The 22663-nt window shown below is 39.1% G+C and overlaps 1 protein-coding gene across 1 annotated transcript; it reads left to right on the top strand.

Moving 5' to 3' along the window:
- Positions 1-2697: 2697 nt before the first annotated feature.
- On the top strand, positions 2698-5722 carry GJD2 (gap junction protein delta 2). The gene is made up of 2 exons (XM_067558170.1): positions 2698-3113; positions 3856-5722. The coding sequence occupies exons 1-2, from the start codon at positions 3043-3045 to the stop codon at positions 4697-4699; spliced, it is 915 nt and encodes a 304-aa protein (XP_067414271.1). The 5' UTR covers positions 2698-3042; the 3' UTR covers positions 4700-5722.
- The last annotated feature ends 16941 nt before the right edge of the window (positions 5723-22663 follow it).

Here is a 22663-nt window from a genome sequence, read left to right on the forward strand (position 1 = left end):
GCTTTGTAAGTGGATACAGCACCTGCCACAGTAGGCCCCAAGTTATTGGACCTTTACAATTATTAATATTAAATGCTATTTTAGATATCTTTTAGAGATTTATAGTGTTTATTAATTAGACATTTTTCTCCTTCCAAGGTGCATACGTACCGCATTAAGTAAAACTGGTTAACCCAGCAAACAATGTCTTGACCATTCATTTGAATTCCAAATGGCTAATCAATTTGATCATATTGTGCTCCTTTTTATTCACTATTAGTGCACATTCATGCAAATGGGTTTTTGTCCACATGATGGTTTGGAGAATAGCTGTTATTCATATAAATACCCATATTTGCCCTTGCACAAGGGTTTCTCTTCCTCTCTGACAGTCTGGACAATGCACTGATTTTCCTTCTGCTGTTTGGTCTTGCTAAACAGGATTACCAATCATTGGCATTCTAGATTATTTTTATCTCCACACATTGACCCTTCCTCTGTGGAAGTGGACTGGCTCCCGTGTTTTCTTTCATATATCTTCAGTTTCATCCCCAGGCACACACCATTGGGCCCTCATGAGGCAGTTAGCTGTTGGTGTAAATTAACTAGTTGTTACGCTTTTTTAAAAGGCAGACAGAGTTGATTTTTTTCTCTAGTTCTGCTGCTGTATCTAATAGCATCTTTTCATAAATATATTTAAAAATTGTACAGTATTCCAAGTGAAGGGAATGTGAGGGGTGAGCATCAGTCTGTACAGCTCATATAGCTGAACAGAAGAAAAACCCATGACTGGTCACTCTGCCTTCTAATTCCAAACAGCTGAGAGAAACCTAGTTGGTACTGATTACTGAATGCTTCATCACAGAAACCAATTTTCAGCTAGAGGAAATCTACCTATTTCTGTGCAAACAAGAATATTCACTTTTGCTCATTTCTTATTGTTCTTCTGGTTAAAAAAAGGGTTTTGTTCGTCCAGTCAGGGAACAAACAATATCATGTGATATAGGTGATCAATTACACTCCACAAATAAAAGACAGTAAACTGTGAATAGCTGTAAATTTCAAAATTACTTTTGCATTACTTCCCAATTACTTGGCAAATATTTAAAGTCATTTACAGAAATAAGAATTGGTTCCTAAGAGCCAGAAACAGAACAAAGGACCCAATTATTTTCAGTGAATAGTGTGACCAACTCTATGACTAAAGCAGCCTGGCTTTATTGGTGTAGATATATGAACAATAGTATCATCAAACTGTCTGGAATACTTCTTAAATAGCTTTTCTATGAAATCTGTGAGTTTTAAAAAATCAAAATAGAATGGTGTGGTGTTAAGTTAGGGGAAAATAAATAACGCTAATGGATTCATCACTTGAGTGTAATTCAGTCGACTCAAATCTTGTCAATGAAATAATTATACAATAACCTCTGTAGTATCTCTGGTTCTGAGTGCATATGCAAAAATTAAAATGTAAATAGTTAACAAGATAAAATATTTGATGGTAATTTATATGGATTAATTCCAGTATCAGCATTTGTCTTGGAAACCATACATAACTTTTACATGATTTACATACATTTTTGGTGTCACCATTGATAAATATGTGTACGCATGCTTGCACATACACAATCTTAATCTCGGAAAATGCTGGGTATGTAAATTTCAGTTCTTGCTGTCTAGGAATATTGATATAAATGATGTAAAATCAGTGAGAACTAAAACCTACATATTAATTCCCATGTCTTCCAAGATTAAGAGGGCTAAGAATATATTAAAATTATAGCTATATAATGCTGCCAATGTGTGAAATACAGAAAATATTTTGAAACTTTGAGACAATACCAAATCATGCCCACACCTAAAATACATTTCTACCTGGAAGCTAGGCGCTAACATCCTGAATAACCACCCATTGAATTGTTTCACAGTCAGATCTGAAAACAAAATTTAAAATGAATACACAGGATTGAAACTATTTTCTGTTCTAGACTGAGTACCCTACCCTAGGTTTGAACAGTGAATATGCCTTCTTTTAGGGGATGACCCACCCAACACAATTTTCTTGCGGCTGTATCACTCATTAGGTCTGCTGTTCTCTCTGAGAGGTGGAATGGCAGTCAATATTCACTGCCTGTACTTGGGGTATTTCCTCTGCATGCAGCACATGCAAACACACATCTATGAAATCACTGGCATGTGAGCAGAGACAAGCACACGAAGGGAAACGGATTCAGCAAAGCTTCAGGTTAAATTTATTAAAATAGGCTCGGAAGAAAAGCGAAAGGAACTGTGTTGGAAATTAGAATGAGCAAGGGGAAATTACAGGGGAGGGGAGAACTCCCTCCCTGCGAGGGAAGCTTTTCACTCGGGTGGGGGAGGGGGGGGGTGAGCGGAGATCTTGATGGCATCTAGTTGCGTGCTACGCTTCTAAGGGCGAATTAACTCCAGTCCATTACCTGTGTGCCTAGTGAAGCCGTTTTAATCCCTGTGTGATTGGATAAAAACACTGGTCGTCCTGTCCCAGTCATTTCGGGCTGCTTCGGGCTAGGTGCATGCGACAGGCTTCCCCCGGGAGCCCAGATTCGAAAGAATCCCTTGGTTGCAAAATTAATCTCTAACCCGCGCCCTGTACTTCTTCTTCTTCGTCTTTTTTTTTTTTTTTTATTTAGTGCCATTGATTCATTTATTTTACCCACACTAGGAAGCCGGAGAAAACCCTAGCGCTGCTGCTGGCTGCTCTCCCCCGACCGGTCTGTGACGCAAGCAGAGACTACTTAAAGGCCGATTAGAGGCGGCAAGATACCGCAGCCAACCTTCCGCCCCGGCCAGGCACAGCCCGAGCGCCCAGGCACGCAGCCGCCGGGGGTCCAGGCCGAGCCCAGCCGCGGGAGGTGCCCGGCGAGGCGGAAGGGCTGCGGGGCTGTGCTCCGGCAGTGCGGGCGATCCAGCCCGGCGGGCCAAGCCGCCTGCCTGCCCGCCCAGACGTCGCTTTCCTTCGCTCGGGTGTATTACAAAGCCGAGAGCGGCAGCGCTGCCAAAGTCTTTGTCTCCGGATGAACAGCGATGGGGGAATGGACTATCCTAGAGAGACTCCTGGAAGCTGCTGTGCAGCAGCACTCGACTATGATCGGGAGGTAAGAGCAGCGGTGGGTCATGTCCTCGGAGGAGACAGTCTGCCCTAGGGCTGCCGGAGCAGAGCAGGTTTTCTTCACCTCTGCCGTGCGCCGATCACGCCAGGGCAGAGAGGAGATGGTCTAACTAAGGGGGTGCCGAGGGTTACGGAGGGGGGGAAATGCTCCAGACTAGAGCAAACTTCAGCTCTCCAGCGTTTCCCGGTCCTCCGGCTGCCTCTGGAGCAAATCAAAAAGTTGTCCCCGCACAGGACGCTGGGGGGAAATGAGGAAGTGTCTTGGCGAGATCGATCCCCCTCCACCGCACGCAGCCCGATCTTTGAGTGCATCTCCCGCGTGTGTCCGCAGAGGGGTTCGAATTCTGTACATATCACTCTGCGTTGTGGGGGCGAAGCTTCTCTTTAACAGCGAGGGTAAGGTGGGGTCTTGCTAATCATGCTTTGATCTGAGGATCTGTTATCAATTGGGGATTACAATAGGTGTGTGTGTTGCATGTTCATTGCTCCTTCGCCCTGACTCTCGTTGGACAAGATGGGTGTTTGCACTTTCCTTTAGAATAAACATAAATCGGGGCAAACGTGTCTTTGCCGCCGGCATGGTGAGCTGTGTGTAGGTGCAGGATCAGCACCGGACAGCTCCCTGCAGCCCTGGCGGTTAGTTCCTGCCATGCTGCTGCCTGCTGTATTCTCGCTCTCACGGTAAGTGTTGCAGCGTCAGCGTGCACTGATGAGCTTTTCTGTTGCAGGATCCTGCTGACCGTGGTGGTGATCTTCAGGATACTCATTGTGGCCATTGTAGGAGAAACGGTTTACGATGACGAACAGACCATGTTTGTGTGCAACACGCTGCAGCCAGGCTGCAACCAAGCTTGTTACGACCAGGCATTCCCTATTTCTCACATAAGATACTGGGTGTTCCAGATCATCATGGTATGCACTCCCAGCCTCTGCTTTATCACGTACTCCGTTCACCAGTCTGCTAAGCAGAGGGAAAGGAGGTACTCCACCGTCTTCCTCGCCTTGGACAGAGATCAGGACTCAATGAAACGAGAGGACAGTAAGAAGATCAAGAATACCATTGTCAATGGAGTGCTGCAGAACACGGAGAACTCCACCAAGGAAGCAGAGCCAGACTGCTTGGAGGTGAAGGAAATCCCCAACCCAGCCATCAGAACTACAAAGTCAAAGATGAGGCGGCAAGAAGGCATCTCCAGATTTTACATCATCCAGGTGGTTTTCCGCAATGCCCTCGAGATTGGGTTCTTAGTGGGACAATATTTCTTGTATGGATTCAATGTCCCTTCCATGTATGAATGTGACAGATACCCCTGCATTAAGGAAGTGGAGTGCTACGTCTCTCGACCCACTGAAAAGACTGTCTTCTTGGTATTCATGTTTGCTGTGAGTGGGATTTGTGTGGTGCTCAATTTGGCAGAACTGAACCACTTGGGCTGGAGAAAGATTAAAATGGCAGTGAGAGGAGTACAAGCGAAAAGGAAATCCATATACGAAATCAGAAACAAGGACCTGCCAAGAATGAGCGTGCCTAACTTTGGCAGGACTCAGTCAAGTGACTCAGCTTATGTGTGAGGCTGTGACAGAACTGAAACACTGTGCCAGGTGGAACTTACCCAGATAACATTAGGGAAAGGTACATTGCTTAGGCAAGCATTTTATCAAATCACCAAGAAAGCCACTAAGGAACTGGAACTGCACTTACTGAACTAGATGCAAAATGCAGTGCTAAGTAAAAGACTGAAGGAAAAGCTGTAAAACCATGCTTGATCTGGCCTTACAGTACAGTTGCTGCTTTCTAATGATCCAATATTATCTTTTGACTGGAGCAACTTTTTGGTCATCTTTTAGGATGAGATTACAGGCAGGACTGTCTGACTAATTGTTGTAATCGCATGTAGAATGATCATAGCAAAAAAAAATTGCAAGGATGCTGTTTAATGGGATGTGTACAGGGGCATTTTGTAATATACAACTGCAAGCACATTTCAAAAGGAGGATAATTGCACTGTTAGGCACGTGACCATAAGCTAAGCCAGTAGGTCTGTGCACTCCCATCATCAAGGATGTCTGATGTTATTTTGTCTGTCTGAGTCAGAGTTTATTGCTGGTATATATTATTAGCTATTTTCTAACATAGTTTTGTACAAGAAATACACAAAACAATAATGCTGAATATAATTTTGCCATTTTTGTTTGCCTGTCTGTTCACACCAGAGACCTTAATCATCTTATGCTAGTTGGGATCTACTAAATTTGTCAGTATGTTTAAAAAAAAATTACCCTGATGTGCGTAAATAAGATGGAACTAATTAATGCTTAGCCAAGTTACCTATGATCATCTGAGAAATATACCAAAGGAACAGAGTTGCTTTTAACTGTGAATATGTCACCTTCTCTCTGCTCTTATTCATATAAGTGCCATACTTGAAACACCTAACTCTGCACTTAGTCAAAGGATTGTCCAGGGTACCAACTGGAGTAATGTGGTTTTATACTCTCCTTTGTTTATTTTATGCTCTTTGTTTAGTCATGGCAATGGTGTAAAAAGCAGCTGGTAATTCTATTGATAAATAAAGTACTTGCCTTTTTTCTAAAACAAAACATTGCTCTTCTTCTTTATCATATACATTTCTAGAAACACATGAGATCAAACATATAAACTTCACCAGAATTATTTTTCAGGTGTTCCAAGTGTCTCATTCATGGTTTTAACACTGATAAAAAGCTGGGAAATTAAAACTGTCAGGTATGGCTGTCTTGTGCATTAAGCTAGTTCTCTGTACTTTTAAATCCTGATCCAAAGCCCACTGAAGTCAGTGGGAATTTTTCCATTGACATCAGTGGGCACTGGATCAGATCTTTAGCTGATTGCCAAGGCCACTCACTGAATTGCCCTATTTTGTCAATTGGCCTGTTCTAAAACAATTGCGTGTCTTCACCATGGAGTCCAAAGGATAGCCTCAGCAAAATGCCAGAGCTCTGTAGGCCCTCGATTGCTCAAGAACTGCACTTGTCCTGTCTCAGCAACTTATTATCAAACCATTAGGTTGGCCACAAGCAAATATTTGTTAATGGTAATTTTAATGTAGTATAAAGTGAAACTTGCCTTAACTTATCTGTCAAAGGACTGATCCAAATCCCCCTGTAGTCAGAGGAAGTACTCCCACTACCACTATGAGTTGGATCAGGACTCAAAAGAATAGCGGACCCAGTTTCTGAGTATAGGTCATCTTGTACTTTAAAGGAAGGACACCACCATATTGGAATCTTTTGGAATACTTTGTAAGGGGAGCATGAGACAGGGATTGGGTATTGCCAGTGGTCTTTGGAGTAGATTTCACTGTATTTTGGCCTGAAGACCATCCATACTGGTTGCACACACTAGATACCTTAAGCATGTTGCTGTATTTGGATTTATCAGGTTTGTCCATTTTTTAAATTATATCATGCTTTCTGCATTCTAAATATTGTCCCCTTCCTCTGTGGAATTTTTACTTCAAGCTATGCAATATTACAAGCTTTTTGTCCAATATGCAATGTTATTTTGAAGATGCCTTTACCATTTTCCTCACCTCAAAAAAACGGCTTTAAAATTTGATTATGGAAACCCAAAGTTGCATGTTAACTAGAGAAACATGAAGGTTATTTTTAGAAGGACAACTTAACAGCTAAAATCTGTCTGCAATATAACAGGCTTCTAAAGATTATTGATGCACACAAACACACTCTGGGCAAATCTGATTATCATTTCATAAACTACAGGAATGTTCTGTGAATTCTGCTTTGAGTAGAGTTTTAAGGGAAAACGTTATATGACAATAATGACAAGCGTTGTGTTAATGTGAAAGAAGTGAGAGGTTATGCACAAAAGGCTTGATCCAAAACCCATTAAAGTGGATAGAAAGTCTTCTATTGACTTTAGATTGGATTGGATCAGATTCGAAATGATTAGTGTTGTATGGAAACACCAGTGTTGAGTATCTCTATAGTTTCCTAGCAGCATTTATATCAATACCAGTAAAATGACATGTTTTGAAGCCTGTCAGATTATACACCATGTCTTCATGCAAAGTGACGGAAAGGGATATGTTTATAATAAGAGCCATGCAAACAACTCAATTTACTCCAGTCAGTTTATATAGGAACTGCATATTTTGTTAGCTAAATCAGACTGACGTATACCCATGTGTTTAAAGGGGAAAAAATGCCAGTATTCAGTTAGCCAGCGGTATGGGGTGTGAGCATATGCAGCAGTACATGTCTGCATACACATGCATTAATATTTTTATTCATAAAACCCACAATCTTCATAACTTTTGCCAAATAATAAAGTATCATTTTATTTCAGAAACGAAAGGGTGGCAAAGGGCAGCAGCTTAAAATCAGCCTTTGCTATCACTTATCTTACCTTCTGCTCACTTTTGTTGTTGGGAAGGAATACCAAAAATAAATAGGCCAGATCATATAAGAATTATTCAGGCTAAGTAACATTTAGTCATGAAAGTAACCCCCTTGATATCAATGGGACTACTTGATTGGATATATGCTATTCAACTGGAGTAAGAGTTGCAGAATCTGATCTATACTGAGCATGACAATGAAAAGACATGTTCACTGGACAGCACCAAGTGACTACAAAGCCATTTGAAACATTCCTGTTCGATAAGGGCTAAAATCAATGGGAGGGGTATCAAATGTTAAATGTTAGACTGTGGTATGTACATCAGTATCATGCCCTGTATGTCATGTTTTGTGGTGATGTCCAATATTATATTTAATCATAAATGTGTATGTGACTAAACACTTATGGAAAAATCTTACAGAATGAATAGTGATGTGCAAAGAGGTTCTATAGAACCTTGATAAGGTTTTATAGAAATTGATTTTAAACTAATAATTAATAAAATGTAGCTCTGATAAAGCACTTTAAAAAACCTTTTAGAATTTAATAACATAACATAACTTCATACAAAAACCCTATACAAGATGCATATAATTCCCAATTCAATTCTATAGGGAGATTCAAAATACCTGTGTATCATTTTCTGTTACGTTTTGCAGGACTTTTTCCATATGGAATCAAAACTTTTCACTGGGGACTGTAAGAATGGTCTTTATAATCAGTTCATTCAGACAAGGGTGGCTTTTTTAGCCTTCGACCTTGAAGAAATGTGTAGCATTTCACACTACTTGAGAGAAATCTGCAGACTTCACAACTCCAGAGCACGAGCAAATCAAGGAAGCAGCATGATTGATTTTAGTTCATTTTACACTGGAAGAGGCAGAAGTTGGAGACTGGCTCTGAAAACTAGAGGGGACAAAGGATTTGCCCCCATCTAATAGTTGGCAGGATAGGACACTGGTGTTCTGATTTAGAATCCTGAGGAAGATGCGAAAGATATGCTAATGATAAGTGGGAGGCCTTTATTTGGCATGCTGCTATATAAATGGAGTAGAAAAGAGATGAATGTGTATGAAACAAATAATGGGCATGATTCTCCTCTCATTTACACCAGTTTGACACTACTATAATTCTGCTGACTTCATTGGAGTTATTCCTGATTTAACACTGGCATAAGAATCCAGTCCTGCTCTCACTGAAGTCAATGACAAACTTCTTATTGATTTCAATGGGCGTAAAATCAATACCTAACTGAGGAGAATTAGGTCCATTCTTCAGTTCTGTTAGTAAGGGACAGCACATCATCCCTGTACTACCTCTCTATCACTTAGCATCATCAGTAATGTCTCCTCATGTTATGTTTTGTGGTATGACTTTTCAGACATATCTGGCCAGTGTTACCTGTGAGCCTGGATTTACTGTAAATTCAATCCTTTTAATGACAGAATACTGGGGATGACATATCCATGAACTAAATTGAGCTATGAAATATTCAGGTATTACTTGTGTCGACATGTGTCACTGCAATTGGTTATTATCCATGAAGTGACTGTGATCAAATGATGAGGACCTCCAAAACTATATGCAATCTTGCAAACTCGAGTAATCCATATATCACTGAACACTTTCAACAGGATGCTTCTTTATTGCAGGTATTTGTTCTGGGTTTGAATTTGCATGTTTGATATTTTTATCTATAAAAATATTTTATGTTTATATAGTGTTATTTGATATATCAAAAATATTTAAGTTCTAAATGTTGTTATTTACCAGTTTTATCATCCACATTACTTTCTTTCCTAATGAAGGGTGATGAAGCATAAAAGGAATAGATAACACTACAAAAAAGATTAACTAACATAAATAAAATCCTCATGTCTTTATTTTTCAAAACTCTACAGTTAATTTTTATGTGCACACTATGAATGTGAAATCAGGCATTTGTGCATTGAATTGCCCAGCTAGCCGCATAACCTGCCACTTTCATGTGGAAAACCCTGATTTACAAGCACAATAGTTAGCTCAAATTGAGTGCAAAAAGGGCACGTGTGCAAACTTCTGCATACACAAGTGCAATCACACACTTTTGAAAATCAGGTCATTTGACTTTTAGGTGGTTAAATATCATGGTAGGATTGGAAAGGAAGGTCCCCTTGGGTGATCTATCCCATTTCTCTAGAGTAGTGCAGTCCTTTTATTCTGTTTGTACAGCACCTAGCGTGGGGCAGAAGTGTGTTGGTCCATGACTAGGGCTCCTAGGTGCTATAGTAATACACTCCCTTCCTGGGTCATTTAATTATCATCATTATTATTTGTATTATATCCAAATACATGTAATCAAGGTTCTTAGACCATTATGGAGCAAATTTTCAGAGGCAGGTTCAAGAGGTGTGACCACAAAAATATTCATACACAGCCACAGAGGCCACTGAAAGCTGCATTTGTGTAAACAAATTGGGTTATTTTGCACCTTTTCCTATGATGATGTGCACGATTGCCTGATTGCACAGTTGGGCATGCAAACATGGATAGCTGGTATGCCCATATTTTGAGGGTGCTCTGTTTATAACACTGCCAATCCTCTCTTTGGTATTGTGGCCCTATAAGTATAAATGATCCCTATTAGCGGTTGCAATAAATTTGTGGATATTGATTATCTTCACATACTAGATAGTCAAAGACAGCACTGCAATTCTTCATTACATCAGCCTACATTACTCTCTGCTAATCATGACGAAGGGAAATTATAGCTCCAAATCTTCAGCAAAATCAGTTTGCATAGCTCTAGTGAAGTCAATAGAACCTCATTGATTTACATCTGCTGAGGAGCTAGCTCATTTACAATGGATCTTCCTATAGTAAAGCCTATTTTTCATCCCCCTGATTCCCTGTGTATTTGTGGTGGGGATTGGGAGAAGAAGGGAGGGAAGGTTACTATAACCTGGGTAATAATTTATGCATTCAAATCAATTAAACAATTTGGAACTTTCTGTCAATGTCACTAAAAGCAGAATTTCACTGTATCTGATTTCACTATAAATAGGTTTCACAGTACATAATTAAGCACCGAACTGATATTTAAACCATTTGATGCAGTGTCTGATGTATTTGAATCAGTACACATTTTGGATAAAAGTGTGATGGATAATCCAAGACTTTATTGTTTGGCTATTTATTAAAAGGCTTTATTTGGGAATGCATTGTTGCATAAATAAAAGCACAATCAAGTGGTGTTTTTTAAAGAGCTGGTTCTCCTTTAGATCACATTTAATGTATTATATCTACAAGTTTTTTGAGGAATCTGAGCATCAGTGAGAGATTTCATAAAAATGTATTAGGATGAGAGGTTATAAAGAGAAATAGATTAAGGAAGGTTCCAAAATAGCAAAACAAGGTTATGGGAGGAGAACCAAAAAAGGATTTATGGATATTAAGGAAAATTGAATTTCTTTTTTCACAATGTTCCTGGTATTGCTTCAGACATCAATTTATTCATTTTTAGAAATAAATGCATGTTTTGAAACACATTAATGAAGAACTGAACAAGGATCTACCTATTTTCACTTATGTAAGGAAAACCATTTTAGAAACTATTTGGTAAATGCTTTTTATGTTCCTAAATGGTGCATTAGTGTCTAAAAACATCATGAATGCTAACATCCCCATGGTTGCTACTAGAGTTGAGTGAAATTCATGATGTCTGAGTTTTTTGACTCTCTCAGACCACACCAAATTCCTCACTATGGTCCTGTAATTCAAAGCCATACCTCCAATATCTTACTTCCCCACACATCATACAATATCCATGGGCATAGATATGTAACAGACACATAAATTAATGCTGCTGAGGTCAGATTTAAGGTTTTGCATTATAGGGTGATGGTGAGGAATGTGGTGTGTATATTGTGTTACTGTACATTTTGCAGTTGTATAGGACTTATTTATAAAGGGGCAGAATCTGTCAGTGAAAGTGGTGAATGTGATGGGTTGAGAGTTCAGGTACAGTATATTAAAGGAAGAGGAATTACCTGGACATTTCCTTACTTTCCGCTTAGGTAGTGTTAACTGATTTTAGCAAAGGTTTTTCTTTGTGAATATGTGTATATATGTGTTCTCCCCAGAAAGATAGAGAAGTGATAAAAAAAATCCCTACATCTCACATTACTACATGCTCCCAAGCATCTAGGGTTCAGTTGTGAAGAGTTCATAATGCATTTAAATCTCCTTCTGAATTTCTCACATGAAAGTGGGAATATTTATAAGAAAATCAATTTATTTCTTTTCTCTCCCATTTCTTCTTTGGCTTCCCAAAAGTTGAATACATCAGATTTCTATCTAAAGGAACTAATGGAATTTCTCCTTTTGAAAGGGCAGCAGAAACAAATACTAAGTGAAATCTTCTGGGTAGGATACAAATGGAGTTTTAATTTTTTGACACCAATTTCACAACATTCTTGGTCTTTTTCTGCTTGGTGCAAATCTGCTTGATGTAACCTATTTAATATTCCAGCTATTATTTGGATTATGTCTCTTAGATCTGCGGATGCATATTGTTTCAGTTTTTTTCCTATATTAATCAAAATCATCTGAAAATCGGTATATGTTTAAAGATGATCTGTATATCTTTATATAAACTTTATATAAACTCCGTATATGTTTTAAGGATGATCAGCAAGTGTAATCAATTTCTTCACCAGGTTTGGTATAAAATAGAGACTAAATGGTAATGTATGTTGTCATTGGATCCATGTTTAGAATTTTTTAGTTTTTAATTGATCACTTCTATAGATGGACTTGGTTCTCCAATTGTAACTAGCCTTAGCATTTTGATAGACCAGAGAATGATTTGAAAAAAGACTGAATAAAAACAGCTAAAAACTAGTTTAGCTAGTTACACTCATACTTCTAAAATCTGTCGCAGATTTTAAGTCAGTTATATGGTATGTCTTTCAGATCTTTGCTTATTTTTAAAAAGAAAATACATAGAATGTATGGAACATCAGAGATCACAATGTTCACTGTGAGAGATCACAAAAGGAAGTGAATTATGGAGTAAAGTGGTTTTGTACATAGAGTATCAAGAAATTCATTGATTACATATAATTATGCAAGTTCACATGTATTATAATACATCATGTTCATTCTTAGTAGGCACATGGGCAATATATGTTACTACTGAAATACTACATTTTACATAAGCATTTTTAATTATGTATTTTAAAGTCATTTAAAATAAGATTTAAATTTTTTTAAAGTATTTTTGAAATTACCCCTGTTTTTCCCCCTTAATTTAAGCTACCAAATACTGAGGCTGCTGCACTGCTAAAGACAGAAGTTGTTTTGCTTTTAATGTCTTAAACTATTGAACTATACCTTACTGGAGACCATGAGAGAATGTCTTAATTTTACAATACATTTCGTTAAGAACACTGAGAGATAAAACATTGTTAGTGTGATCTGTGGAGTTGGCAGCATGACTTCTATTATCATTAATGGGAGTCATGCAGCTAAGTCTCAATCTCAATATATTTATCCCCTGATGCTTACCCAGCAGCGTGACTTTTCTACTGCAAATTAATACAATATTTCAGGATTACTTTAAACTGATTAAACTTTGAGGCCCTCCTACTCTCTATCATGAAATGCATGTCAGAGAGAGGCTAACTGGTCAGCATGAGCATATGATTATCTAAATATAGTCTATTTTATTGAATTTTGACACAACAGAGCCATCACATAGTAGTACTTTGTACTGTGCAGTTGTTACACATTTTTAGTGAGATTTTGTACCAAATAACCACTAGCTATACAACACTAACTTTTTTTCAGCTTTGAAAAACTTACAAAACTAGAATTTCATCTCCATTTTGTACCAGTGACCTTCTGATTCTAATAAAAGAAATAATCACACTGACAACATGACCAACATGTTCAGGACCTTTCCTCTGTTATCTCCTCAACAACTATGGAGGAATATCTACAGTGAAATTCTGAAAAAGGAAATGTGGTTAGGCCATTGAGCTCAGTCAAAAATAACTAACTCTGGTAGCTGGAGGACGTTTGACAAGATATTTGGTTTGTGCTTTCTGCAAATGGTGCTATATTGTTATACCCAAAATTAAAACTACGTAGAGTAGATTGTGTATCTCCCGTTGACTTATTAACTTTTATTTACCCTGGCATCTCCACTGTGCTGTGCCAACGGGAAATGCCCTCTGCTTGACGCAGCGTTACTCTTCTTGCAGGGGTGGATTTATGGCATTGAACAGAGGGCACTTCACTGTCTCCACTGCCTGCTCAACTGAGTCTGCGGCCTCGACCTGGTGACGCCAAAATTGCCGACATCAGTATAGACATACCCTTAGTGTGAAAGAGGGGTTGGTGAAGGACTGAGATGAGCCACTGCTCAAACACCTCTATGTACCATAGGGAGGGGTCAGCTGCCCCTCTGTAGCTTGTGGATGGAAGAGTCTTCCCCACCCACCAACAACTATGGAACTTTTCTGTGGAAAAAACAGTTTACTTGAGCTTTCTGAGGGGAAGAGGATTTGCCCTTCTTTGAAGAGAAAATCACAGAATATGTCTTTCAGTTAGTCTGCTGGGGGTGTAGCCTTTTCTGATCTGATGTTAGCTTTCTTCATTGGGAGTAAAGTTCATATGACACTCAATTAATTCTACTCCTAGTATTAAGCTGCACTAATATTTTTCCTTGCACCTTGGAGAAACAACTGAATTTAGTGTGAACTGCTTGCAACTGCACTTGATCTCCAGGGCTTGAAGTCCTGCGATGGCATCATCATTTTCAAGCTAATGTCTCTTGGGTTATGGAAGTAATAGAACCTAACAACCGTTGCCCTGATTCATAACTGCATTATTCCACTTGTACCCCTGTGTAGCTTCACTGAAATCAGTGGAGTCACCCTGTTGTAAAAGTGGAGTAACACAGTGGTGAATCAAGTCCCAAAATTTTGTACTGAACATCTGGCCCAATCAATCTTATTCTACATCACCATGACACTGGCCTTATGGAGTGCCAGTGCTGCCTGTCAATGGAGACAGCAGTGCATCTCCTCAGAATCTTTCGCACATCAATATTGTCTTCTGATCTCTATGCTAAGATAGTGAATCAATTCAAAGTCTCGTTCCTTATCTTCAAAGAACTGTATGCCCTGGCCAACAATACCACACTAAAAGATATCCAACCTCTGGAATGAGGATAACTTCACTCAAGCAAACAGAACTGCTCACTTGGTAAAGCTTATCTGTGCAGGAAACAGGCCTTTCTTGGAGGCTGGTCCAAGATGGAACAAATTCTTCCAGAAATTCACTCAGACAGCCAGGGCCAGATTTTTATCTTATATGTCCCTAGGCATCCTTCTTAGCATCCTTCAGCGCCACCCATCTGCCTACAGCTGACCTCCGTGTTTTTCATTCATGGTGGCAATGGGGGACAGCGCTCCACATGGGGGTGAGAGGCTGGGTGACTGGCTCGGCCAGCTGTGGGTGGGTGGAATTTGCTCACCCCCAGGCTCCGGTCTGGCCTGGCCAGGGGGTAGGGCCTCAGGGGGAAGAGGAAGAACGGGGTGGCAGGGCTCTGGGAGAGAGGAGGAGGAGCAGGGGATGGGGCCAGAGCTCTGGCGCTCATGCGGGATACCCAAATTGGCTGGGACTCCTGAGCACAGGCCCCGTTGGCCTGTGCAGTAATTTTCCACTGTTTAGGCACCCTAGAATGCTGACACCCTTAGGCATGTGCCTACTGTGCCTAACTGGAAATCCGGCCCTGTGATGAGGGCATTATGTGAACCTGACCAGAACAGAATAGAATAGAATGAGTGTCTAGCATGCACAATGGTTTGCAGGAGGCCCCCTCATTGTCTTGCAGTTTCAGCTCTACATTTGTTTGAGGCAGTTAAGTAGTTAAACCTAGCGCTAAAACACACAAATGTTATCACCACCTGCCCCACTACACTATCATCAGTCTCTTGCAAGTGGACCTAATTGAAGGGTTCCACGTGCTGCCAAGCCACCTGGGTCTGGGCAGAGTCTAGTTTCTCTCTCTCTCTCTCTTGCAAACTCTGTTTACATCTGGTAATGATCTGTCACCCTTCTCAGAGATGTACCCTCTCTTAAATTTAGTGCCTCCCCTTTTGCCCTGCACCCAGGCTGAGAAGCTGCCATTCTACCAGCCAAGCTGGTGCTCCTTTGTAGAAAATCCACTATTCTATGGGGCTAGGCTGACAGTTGGGATATGATCCAAGTTGATGTTTCTAGACTGCTCAGTGATGGCTTCTCAGTGCAAGTCCTTCATTGAGGCATCAAGTACTTTACCTGGGCAGGGTAGCTGTCTGGAATACATCATAATAGATTTGTTTTGGGCAAAGTTATAAGTGTATTCATTACATAGCACAAAATGGAGGTCCTAATACAAAATGGAGGTTACTATTCAAAACTGAGTTAATCATTTGTTTGGACATTCCCCACTCTGTCACAGATGTATGCTGGAAAATCCTTCATCCAGAAATACTTAGTCACTGCAAAACTGATACTCATTAAGGGCTAAATTCTGCCTTAAGAAATCTGAGTGCAACTCCCATTAGAGTCAATGAGAGGTGCTTGCACTAAGTAGAAGGCAGAATGTGGTCTTAAGTACACCAGGTAAGTCATAATTAAAACCTTCTGATAAGAGATAGAAAATATTAAAGGAAGCCTTATCCTGCAAGTTCCTAGTTATTTTTATTTTTAAATATAAAGAGAGGGAATTATATAAAATAGCAGCTTCCTTGTATGTGTCGTGCTGTTAATGAGGACACTATGCATTTATCTCTTACTTAATTATATTCATCCTTCTTATAACACCTCCTTCTAACACTCAGAGCACCAGAGTGGTGTTATAAGGAGGGTGAATATACTAAAATAGATAAATAACCTTAATTGAGAAGAGACTAGAGTAAAAGATTAAAATCCTTCTTAGCGGGAAAAGAAATGAAAAAACATTCTCCACAAATCATTTGACCATTAAAAAAAACTTTATTACATTTTCAAGAAAAATTGTCACAAGAATTACCTTTAAATTAATACAACAGATGTGACTGACATCCGAACAATGGCATGCAAACATGCACATTGCTAGCTTTATTGTTTTAGCTTCTGTCTTCTTTTTTAAAATTATGACACAGGAAAGGGCATGTGCATGACCATAAGATCAGTGCATACTAGTTACAAATGTAATCTGTAAAGGTTGGGTCAGATACTCTGCTGGCCTTGGCTTTGGCTCATACACAATGTCTTTGCTAAAAACAATGGGCCAAAATCTCCACTGACATAGTTCCTGTGGAATTTTCTGACTTTTTTCCCTGAACTGTTTGATTTGATTTTAACTCTTATTTTTAACAAACAGATGATTATTTGTTATGTGTATTTCTGTAGCACCTAGTAGCCCCAGTCATGGAGTAGCACCTCATTGTGCTAGGTCCTATACAAACACAGAACCTAAAGATGGTCACTTCCCCAAAGAACTTATAATGTAAGTATAAGACAAGTGACAGTAAATGGATAAGGACAGAGAGAAGAGACCAAGGAGATAATGAGCCAATACAGTCTAACTACCCAAGACAGACAGTGTGTGTGTGGGGGGGTGTCGTCAAGTGACTGGCCCCTTTAAGAAGGAGCAGGATACAGTGCACCTCTGACTGGTCATTTGACAACCAATTGGGTTTAAAAGAGGGCATCTTGGCCCTACAGGGGAGGAGACCAGGTAGGGAGCCGTCTGAGAGAGATACAGAGAAGGGCAGATGAGAGCAAGGTGGAAGAGACAGGGATGCTGTTGACATCAGAAAGCTCTGCTGGTCCTCTCTGGGAATGGGGAGGAATTGACTAGGAGACAAGCCAAAGGGCTAGCCTGCTGGCCTTTCCGACATGGAGATCTAGTGCTGGCAGGTTGAAAAGAACTAAGTCATTAGATTGTGTTTTGGGCTCTAGAGTCATGAGACTGGTCACTCTTAGGTGGATGACCTGTGTGGGAGGGGCAGGGGCAGGAACAAAGACAGAAAGGATCTGTGAACCCAGGTGAGTGACCTGGAAATGATACCCCTGAAGAGGAGAATGGAAAATTGCTGCATCTTGATATGTGGGAATTGGGAGAACAGTTTTACTTTGTGGGTTCTATGGACTAGTGTGTGTGTGTGTGTACATTAAAAATGATGCTCAGGGGTGGGCTTTGAATTGGACAGTAAGAGAAATGGTGCTCTCTTTATGGCTGATGTCACAGTACTCTAGAAAAAGCAGTTAATTTAAAACACACAAGCTGCAGTTATTTCAACTTTGTGCTCCTATCCTGTATGCGTGGGCTGTGCTTATGGCACTGTAGAGTCTCTGCAAAAATAAACTGAGATCCACTTATTCAGGAAAAGGTTGTGACTAATCCCTGTGGGGTGAGGGAGGAGCAAGCCATCTATTACCCTTTGCTTCCCTCATGACGGGAATATGAATAAAAGCCCTGCTAGAGATCTTATATGTTTTACGGCCAGGAGCTTGGCTGGAGTTGTGCTAATTTATACCAGTTAAGGGTCCAGACAGTGAATCTAAAGCTGTCAACAAGAACAGGTCACAATTTCAGTTCATTGTATAATGATAAGGCTTTTAAAGTTCTTTAAAACCAGCTCCTGGGATGGTCATAAAATACATAACCCATGATCTACCCCAAATAGGAGAAAAGTTAAATAAATAAAAAAAGTAGATCTCATTATTTGACTTCCATAAACACATATAGGCAGAAACTCAAAAGGTGAAAGAACTGGGATTTCTAAAAATATACTCCATATGTAGAACTGTAACACCTGATGAGAGCTTGATAGCAGGGGAAAAAAGTGTGACATCTATTTAATTGCAGTCTTCTAACTTCTGAAAACTGACTCAGTTAAGTGGGTTCCCATTTACCAACATTTTTCATTCCATTTCAACTTTACCATACAAATACCCACTGTTTCCAATGAGACCTCGTTGAGGAACAGATCGTAACCTTGGTTGGGTGGCATCTATTGTCACACAATGAGTATGCTTTTGAACTCCAACTGAATTTCTAAAGCTTGGTCAAAAAATGGATAGAATGTTTTGCAAAAAATTTTGAAGTAATTTTCACTCCACAAGTTCCAAAAAGAAATTTTTTTTGTTTGTTCAGCTTTTTTGGTGAAACTTTTATTAAAAAAATTCCAATTAAACAAATTTTCAGATTTTTTTCATTTTTTTCTTCCTCTTCTATTTTCTTCCCCTGACCCCTTAATTATTTTTTCTTTTTCCATTTTACCAAGGAAAAATGTGGGTGGAAGAAGAGAAGGAATAATAATAAAATAAAATACTGAAAACAAAGAAACATCCTCTTCCCATTTCAAAATGGCTACATTTAACATTTTCTAGTACAATAAATATCTTTTAAAAGAAACATATATTTATGAACATTTTTTATTTAAAAGATAGGTCATTTTTTCAATGCAAAAATTTTCATTTGAACAATTTCAATCAGCCCAGCTGGTTTCATTTCATTGTGATTTAGCTGACGTCAGTTGTGGCTACTTCTGCTACTGTTAGTGAGATCAGAATCAGTGCCCATTACCTCAAATAGTCTGCTACTATGCATCAGTCCACAGTAACTGGAGTGGGTGTTTTGAAGTGGGGGTAATGTATGCCATACATCTGAATAATAGGAATCAACCTCAACTCAGAGAAAAACAAAACAGAATTGTGTATTGCAATGGGACACGTGCTGTAGAAAGCAGTATATTAAACCTAAAGGATTATTCTGTGTATTTCTCAATTACCCTGTGCCTGCATGTGTTAGTGTGTTTAGGAGTTACCATGATGTAAGGTAATTGTATTTTTATAGTCAAAAGCCAGAACACCTTTATAGCAACATTTTTAGGATTATAAGATAGATGTAGAAATGCACACTTTTTAAAAAAAATACGTCCAATGCTGCTACTGCCTGCTTCTGACTCAACAGCAACACAGACATTGAAATTGAGGATTTTTTTTATTAATATAGTGATATGAATGAGTTGATCATGAAATATTGAACAAGTATCATTAACAGCTTTATTAGTTTATCGACACTCATGAAATTCTTGGCACCCTGCAACGTCATATGAAATAATGGGTCTGTCCAATTAAACTGGGATATATACTCTCTTTACCCCAGAGATCTGAAGTGCCAGAGAGGACTTAGGATCTTGGCCTATGTTGAAATACTAGAGGTTTATCGAAAAAGGGGATAATGCTAACACTTGCTTCAGTTCTGATTTATGTCCCTTATTTTTTTATTATTATTTCTCAGTTTCCAGTTCTGTTTTCTCTGTATGAGGATACCTGCTAAGTCTCTGCACTTATAGTGTTAAACAAAAGAGAGTCTGCCTGCTAAAGACATTTGAATGTCATTTGAATGCCATGTCTGGTTCAGACAATGCAGTCACATCTGCCTTGCTATGGAGACCACTCCTCACATGGTCACAATATAATGTGTACGAGTCATGTGACAGTAGCAGGTGGTGTAGGGTATAAACTGTTTTATGATGACTAAGAGCTCTACAATATTGAAGCCCTACAGGGGATCAAAAAATAGCCTTCTTTATCCTTCTAGAAGTTTTCCTGTCCGGGGTTCATTGCAAGTTACTCCCCTCCTGTTTAACAGGAATCTTCTATCCTCTCTTCCCCTCTTTCGACAGACACATACTCTACTTCTGAATAAAAGACTTATTTCCCCCTTAACTACAGTCCTGAGCACCCCTTCCCTCTCCAGCTTGAATGGCATAGGAGTTTATAGAAAGCGGTGGGGAGAAGAACACACACTGATTCTCAGGCCTTGCAGTTACAGCCCTCAATCAAATAGTTTTGCAGGAGGCCCCCATGTGTACTGGAACTGGCCATGGCTCTAGCCAAGGTTGAGTGCTCTATTCATTTGAGCTTTTGCTAATTGCATAGTAAGATTTCAATGCAGCTAATGGAGTGCTAGGTGTAAACATTGTTTGAGCACTCTGAATACATTATTCTAGGAAGTTTGCTGTTTTACATCAAATAATTTGACAATTTTTTTTCTGTATTTGACAGCGGTGTCGTCAGTAGATTACTGTTCAGCAGATAAGTTATTTGCTGACTGACAGCCATCTCTTCCTTTGGACTTTATGGAAGAAATGATTCTTAAGGACAGGTTGCTATATTAGGATACAAATGATGAATTTGGATATTCACAATATAAATCTAATTTATTTAAAATTTATTCTAATTAGCTGTCTACCTCACACATGGATAAAAACACAAGAATGGAAAGACATTGTTTCAGTAATGTGTGAAACACATATTACATTAAAAGAGTAGCAAATATTCATATTTAATAATTTTGAAGACACTTAACCTGGATGGATACTGACTTTGTATGGATTATATGGCAGAATTTGGTCCCATGGCTTTATCTGCCCTCACAGAAAATTGCCAAATCTATGTGATAGTAAAATCCAGTGGGAAAAATGCATATATCTATATGAATTCATTTGATTAAAGTACTGGAAGATAGGATGTAATGATTAAATACACACTGCTTTCTGGCAAAAGCATGTACCAGATGTTATGCACAGCAAAATATGCTTGCTATATACTTCTGGGTCTTGAAGTAAAATATTACTTTTCTAACACTTGGTATATTTCAGAACATCTTAAAGTTACTCACAATGTATAGATACTATCTGATTACTGGATGCTACACTAAATAGATTTCACCAGTGGAAATTATAAGTGACATGAAAAAATGAAAGCATCTATAACATACAAGAAATACTAATTACATCAAACTATTTTATGACTAATTTGTAGATTGCTGGCCATGCAAAACAAACTTGCTTAAATAGCTACAAATGCCATAAATAATTTATTCTCTAGTTTCTGTTGCTAGACAAACAAATACACTGAGATTCCACTAAAATGTGTTGACATGTTGGCTTATATAAAATAATAAATACTTCTGTGCTATTTCCTAAGGGAGTTGTCATTAAAAAAACAACCCTTCTCTCTCTCTCTCTTTAGATAGATAGATATACGATAATTTGGTTAAACTGACGTACAACATTAAAGTCCCAGTCTACAGAAATATAAGGCTCTGTGTAATTCTATGCACATGAGTAGTCCCTCTGTAAATGAGATTACTTGTGTGCATACAATTGTGCACATACTTAGATCTTTAAAGTATCAGGCCTAACTGGCCAATTCTGCAAAATGCTGAGTGCCTTGTGCAAGGTGCTCAGACCTGTTCTCTTGGGATGGACTTCACCTGAGTTGGGAGGGAAATGGATTTCTAGGATGGAGGTTGGAGAGCTTTAAACTAGGAATTTGGGGGAGATGCCCAGGTAATTTCCACACCTGATTTTAAAATTGAGAGGGAGGAAAATGAAGTAAAAAAGGATACAGCAGTGAGTAGGAGAATGGTAATAAGAGGAAGGGTGGTGTATATTATGCGATACTGGTGGCAGAATGCCTGTGTCAAATCAGGTAATGAATATAAGTGAAGCCAAACAGCAAAAATTAAGATGTTTGTACACCAATGTAACAAAATGCCTGGGTAACAAAATGGAGGAACTAGAGCTATTGGTGAAGGAAGTGAAACCAGATATAGGGATAACAGACACATGGTGGAACAGTAGTCACGACTGGAGAACAGGTATTGAAGGGTATGTGCTGTTTAGGAAAGACAGGAATACAGGCAAAGGTGGTGGAGTAGCATTGTATATCAATAATGAGGTAGACTGTAAAGAAATTAGAATTGATGGAATAGATAAGACACAGTCTGTCTGGGCAAAAATCACATTGGGGAAGAAAGTTAATAGAGCTTCCCCTGGGATAGTGCTTGGGATGTGCTACAGACCACCGGGATCTGATCTGGATATGGATAGAGACCTCTTTAATGTTTTTAATTAATTAAATACTACTGGGCATTGTGTGATTATAGGAGACTTTAACTTCCCAGATATAGGTTGGAGGACAAGTGCTAGTAATAATAACAGGGCCCAGATTTTCCTGGATGTGATAGCTGATGGATCCTTCACCAAATAGTTACTGAATCAACAAGAGGAGATGCCATTTTAGATTTGGTATTGGTG

Source organism: Emydura macquarii, unplaced genomic scaffold (genome assembly GCF_026122565.2).
Source record: "Emydura macquarii macquarii isolate MOO-44397 ecotype Brisbane River unplaced genomic scaffold, CSIRO-AGI_Emac_v2 contig_1876, whole genome shotgun sequence".
Taxonomy (NCBI): Eukaryota; Metazoa; Chordata; order Testudines; family Chelidae; genus Emydura; species Emydura macquarii.